The 5,927-nt window shown below is 47.0% G+C and overlaps 1 protein-coding gene across 1 annotated transcript in view; it reads right to left on the reverse strand.

Annotated features, from left to right (window-relative positions):
• The window catches only part of LOC130189700 (heterogeneous nuclear ribonucleoprotein L-like), a gene marked incomplete at its 5' end in the record, with an annotated part of 10,193 nt that extends 5,315 nt beyond the window's left edge, over positions 1-4,878 (reverse strand). The window contains 5 exons of the mRNA XM_056408637.1: positions 29-125; positions 552-637; positions 1,163-1,400; positions 2,228-2,346; positions 4,747-4,878. Coding sequence (XP_056264612.1) covers positions 29-125; positions 552-637; positions 1,163-1,400; positions 2,228-2,346; positions 4,747-4,878 — 672 coding nt within the window. The remainder of the gene's footprint in view (positions 1-28; positions 126-551; positions 638-1,162; positions 1,401-2,227; positions 2,347-4,746) is intronic.
• Positions 4,879-5,927: the final 1,049 nt, after the last annotated feature.

Here is a 5,927-nt window from a genome sequence, read left to right on the forward strand (position 1 = left end):
GCGTGCGTGTGTGCGTGTGTGCGTTTACCCGAGCGTACTCGATCTTGAGCGTGCAGCAGCCGGAGTAGATGTCGGCCCCGTTCAGGGCCAGCTTGGCCCTCTGAGAGTCCTCCACCGACTCGAACGTTAACGAGCTCGTTAAGGAATTAGCCAATCAGAGGAGAGGAAACAAGTCCACCGGCAACCGGCCAATCAGAGGAGAGGAAACAAGACCAGCGCTGTCTCCTCGTGTTGGACCGACATGAAGCTGAAGCCACGAGCTCGAAACTTTACTTCAGTTTTATACTTCTACTACATTTATATGACAGAGACTGATTAATAACACATGTAATAATAATTACCATAACATTAATAATAATAATCTCAACTCATAAGTGATTGTATTTGTGATGAGGACTTTAAGGCACTTTAAGAATACTCTAAAACTGATTCTGTAGTTATACACTGTGGAAAATACTGTAAACACACACACACACACAGACACACGCACACACACACACACACACACACACACACACACACACACACACACACACACACAGTCAGGATATTCCACCATGGCCTGGATGCCGTTGCGCTTGAAGATGACGATTCGCTGGACGTTAACGACGGGGTTACAGACGGTGTAGAGAACATCCTGAGAGAGAGAGAAGGGGGGAGGGAGAGAGAGAGAGGGAGGAGAGAGGGAGGTGAGAGAGGTAGAGAGGGAAAGAAGGGGGGAGAGAGAGAGGGAAGGAGAGGGGGGAGAGGAAAACAGAGGAGGGGAGAGAGGTAAACAAGGAGGGAGAGAGGAAGGGATGGAGGGAGAGAGATGGAAAGGGAGAGAGAGAGTGGGGGAGGGCGAGAGAGAGAGAGAGAGAGGACACAGTGATGACATAAATCAGACAGAGAATAAACCAGATTCTATTTTTCAAACATGAATTGTTTTGATTGGCAGAAAAATAAAAGGTTTGATGGATAAAGTTCTGGATAAAGTTCTGTTCATTTAACTGTCGAGTGGATGAAGTTCTGGTCATTTAACTGTCGAGTGGATGAAGTTCTGGTCATTTAGCTGTCGAGTGGATGAAGTTCTGGTCATTTAGCTGTCGAGTGGATGAAGTTCTGTTGGAGGTATTTATTCCACACACGTGTGAGCGTGGCGGCGGCGGTTCTGTGGACTCACGGTGGTGATGGGGTACAGCGGGTTCTGGACGGACAGCAGCAGAACCTTGTTCCCGCTGCCGGGCTCGTCGGCGCTGGTGGGCCTGCTGATCCTCTGGCTGGTGGAGAAGTTGAAGAAGGCCCGCTGCTCGGCCACGCGCACGGCCTCGCGGGCGCCGCGCGCCACGCAGCGCCCCGCGCTCTCCACGCCGTCGAACTCCACCAGAGCCTGGCGCTTGAAGGGCATCATCATCACGTAGCTGCGAGACGCGCGCGAGGACAGGTGAGACGGGGAGGCAGGAAGAGGCAGGAAGTCTTCAAGACTTCCATTAATACGTTAAGAATAGAATCAGAACGTCAGGATTTACTAAAAAATAAACGAAGATGAAGCACAAGCTTTAATTTAATTTAATTTTGACTGAAATGTCTGATGAAGTTATGTTTTTATCAAATTATAAGTGTCATTCCAGCGCAATGGTTGGTTGATCGCCCCCTGGTGGATGGCTGCAGTATAGGTCTTAAAGAGGGGCCGAACTAAAAGGTCAAAAGGTCAAATAAAGGTTCATTTGAGTTTCATTGAAGGTTCATTTGAAGTTCAATAGAGGATCAATTTTAAAGGTTAAATTGAGCTTCAATTGAGGCTGAATTTAGGTTAATTTGAAGTTTAGTGGATGTTAATTTGAGGTTAATTTTAGGTTAAATTGAGATTAATTTTAGGTTAAATTGAAGTTAATTTGAGGTTAATTTGAAATTAATTTTAGGTTTAATTGAGGTTAAATTTAGGTTAATTGTAGGTTCAATTGAGGTTAATTTGAGATTCATTTGAGGTTAAATTTAGGTTAATTTGAAATTCATTTGAGGTTAAATTTAGGTTAATTTTAGGTTAATTTGAGGTTTAATTGAGATTAATTTGAGATTCCTTTGAGGTTAATTTGAGATTCATTTGAGGCAGACGAAGGCGCCACGTTAAAGATGTAAACGCTACAGACAGAGTTCCACTTGTCGGCGGTCTGTGTCTGTTATTCCAACATGTCCGTGATCTCAGGACTCAAATGTGCAGATGTTCATGCAGAAAGTATTTTGTCACCAGATGTTTCCGAACTTGTCGAGCGCCTCCACCAGGTCGGCCTCCACCACGGCGGCACACAGCCCTCGGACGTGGACCACCGGGGACGGCGGGATGCGGTGAGCGTCGTCCACGGCAACCTGCAGAGAGACGACGGGAAGAGGTCCAGTCAGGACGGTCAGGGACTTTTACTGCATGAAGGGAGAATATTTCCTTTCTTGACTTTAACCGCGGTAACGGGGTTAATGAGGTCATTCAATGCAGCCCCTCCCACTCCTGTTTATATCTAATTAATTCGCTCCTAATATGCATATTAATACACGTGTGTATGTACCTTATATATATTATTTAAATTCGAAATTCGAAATCATTTCATTTTTATCAAATAAAATATAATATTTTCTTAGTTTTTTTTATTATTTTATATGTACGTGAGGTACAATTAAATGAATGTGTTCAATATTTTATTTAATTTGAGATTAGATACATTATTAATAATGTTATATACTGTAAGTCACTTGTTTACTATGTATAGAAATGTAATATTATGTTTATAATTAACCTTTTTCCAGTTTTTTTCCTTTTCCTTGCTTCTAAATGTTTTAATGCTCAGATATAAATGTTTATGAATCTTACATATTTATTACTGCGCTGTAAAAACGTGATATTAAAGCCTCGGCTCCTCCGGCGCGGCGGAGGAAGAGTGAACGTTAACCTCGGACCGCCGGTGAGCTGAGGTCTGTTAGCTCCACGGCACCCACGCCGGCCCGGTCGCCGTGGCAACGCCGAGCGGGAGGCGGTTGCTCGAGGAGAGAAGAAGAAAAGGTGCTGCAGACGTCAACGGGACAGACTGAAGTGTTGTTGTTGTAGTTGTTGTTGTTTTTCCTGGCGGTCACCTCGTACTTTCCTCCTCCTCCTCATCATTCACCATCATCACCTTCTCCTCCTTCATCATCATCATCATCATCATCATCACCATCTCCTCCTTCTCCTCCTTCATCATCACATCTCCTCCTTCATCATCACCATCTCCTCCTTCACTATCATCACCATCTCCTCCTTTACCATCATCATCATCACCATCTCCTCCTCCTTCATCATCATCACCATCTCCTCCTCCTCCTCCTTCACCATCTCTTCCTCCTTTTACGATCATCACCATCTCCTCCTTCTCCTTCATCACCATCACCATCTCCTCCTCCTCCTCCTCCTCCTCCTCCTCCTCGGTGAGCTAACGAGCCCTTAACAGGCTGTGGAGGTCGCCTGATGCATCATTCATAACCTCCAGAGAGTGGACAGGACGGTTTGCTAAAGGCCTGAAGCCAATTAGTGATGTAGATCCACCGATTATTTACAGTCTATGAATTTTTCCACTCCAGGTTCCTTCAAATGTTCACATCAAGGCTGTTAATTAGAAAGGCAAAGGGTACCTGCATGGACAGGTGCGTCTGCATGAATTGATGTGAAGGAGGCTTCATCCAGAAATAACAAACCAATCAATGGTGAATAAAGTACCTATAGAAACTCCTAAATCCTGCAGTCTCCTAAAGTATATAGACCCTGTGAGACCCTGTGAGACCCAGTGAGACCCCGTGAGACCCTGTGAGACCATGTGAGACCCCATGAGACCCCGTGAGACCATGTGAGACCATGTGAGACCCCGTGAGACCCCGTGAGACCCCGTGAGACCCCGTCAGACCCCGTGAGACCTTGTGAGACCCCGTGAGACCCCGTGAGACCCCGTGAGACCCCGTCAGACCCCGTGAGACCTTGTGAGACCCCGTGAGACCCCGTGAGACCTTGTGAGACCTTGTGAGACCCCGTGAGACCCCGTGAGACCTTGTGAGACCCCGTGAGACCCCGTGAGACCTTGTGAGACCTTGTGAGACCCCGTGAGACCCCGTGAGACCCCATGAGACCCCGTGAGACCCCGTGAGACCCCGTGAGACCCCGTGAGACCCCGTGAGACCTTGTGAGACCCCGTGAGACCCCGTGAGACCCCGTCAGACCCCGTGAGACCCCGTGAGACCTTGTGAGACCCCGTGAGACCCCGTGAGACCCCGTCAGACCCCGTGAGACCCCGTGAGACCCCGTCAGACCTTGTGAGACCCCGTGAGACCCCGTGAGACCCCGTCAGACCCCGTCAGACCCCGTGAGACCATGTGAGACCCCATGAGACCCTGTGAGACCCCATGAGACCCCCTGAGACCCCCTGAGACCCTGTGAGACCCCGTGAGACCCCGTGAGACCCAGTGAGACCCCGTGAGACCCCGTGAGACCCAGTGAGACCCGCTCTCCTCCAGATTTTATTTTATTTTTTTACTTTCCTGCACGGAGCTCCTGAATCGTCTCTTATCACTTTATACTTTAAAAGGTTTGAAGTGAGCTTCAGGACTTTATTCTGTAAACTTAGACCTCTGTGTCTTTTGTTATCGTGATAAAATTAGATTTACAATCTTTTTAAAGTGCAGAGGAAATACTTGTGTGTGTTCTTTAAATATAATTCAGTGAACATCCCATATTATAAACATTATTCATACCTTGGTGCCTCGGCTCCTGCGGCTCCGCGTCGCCTCCTCTCCGCCAGAGTCCTCCTCCTCTCCACCGGCCTCCTCTACCGTCCGGAGCCGCTTGGCTGCCCAGTGTTGTCCTCCTCCTCCTTCTCCTCCTCCTCCTCCTCCTCCTTCTCCTCCTTCTCCTCCTCCTCCTCCTCCTTCTCCTCCTCCTCCTCCTGCTGCTGCTCCTCTGTCCTCTCTCTCCTCCATCACGGATTAGTCGGTGAACACACGGATGAAGATGATCGGTTGAACGGAGGACGAGACGTTGGCACCTTAACCTCTAGCTCTCTCTCTCTCTCTCTCCCCCTCTTTCTCTCTCTCCCTCTCTCTCTCTTTCTCCCTCCCTCTCTCTCTCTCCCCCCTCCCTCTCTTTCTCATCCTCTCTCTCGACAGATAGGAAACACACACAGACGTCTCACTCCGCCACGATGTTACTGTATTATATATATATGATGAGTTGTTTGCCGACGCCTCGGGGTCTCTGGATGCTGAGGGCGGAGCATCAGGAACCGCTGGCCAATCATCGCTCTCCATTCAGTTCCTGATGCAGTATCCTCAGCATCAGGGAAGCTGTCCGTCACTCACCTGTACATGAAATAATATTATTACATAGAATAACTCACAGATTTAATCTGATATGTTTACATAAAAGAGTTACTGGATTTAAAAAACAAAGAAGCTTCACAGAGAAGTAAAACACAACTTAAAAACAAGGCAAATAAATGAGATATGAAAATATATGTTTATTAGAAATGTATAAAAGAAAGATACTTTTGTATGTTGAATGCAATTTTTTTCTCAATTTTTATTCTATTTTTTCACCTTTCTGACATTCCTTATCTTTTTTAATCAATCTCAAATCGGACCACACCACAGCGCCCCCTTGAGGCCCCTCCCCCCGGTCCTCCGGTAGGATGAGTTGGTGCTGCGTTCAGGTGAATCTTAGTCGGCTCTGTGAGACGTTCAAAACTCACAGTTGCCAGCTGAGATTAAACTGGATCACAGCGGTTATTGTTTCCTTTGCAGACACTTTCAACATTGATTTTGTTTAATCAGATATTCACAAGTTATGAGACAAATATCATATTCAATCAAATATGTTTTGCCGTAAGTGGGGCCCATTGTCTCATAATCCATTCATGAATGTAGAGCCCCCCAAACTC

This window comes from Pseudoliparis swirei, chromosome 24 (assembly GCF_029220125.1).
Source record: "Pseudoliparis swirei isolate HS2019 ecotype Mariana Trench chromosome 24, NWPU_hadal_v1, whole genome shotgun sequence".
Lineage (NCBI taxonomy): Eukaryota > Metazoa > Chordata > Actinopteri > Perciformes > Liparidae > Pseudoliparis > Pseudoliparis swirei.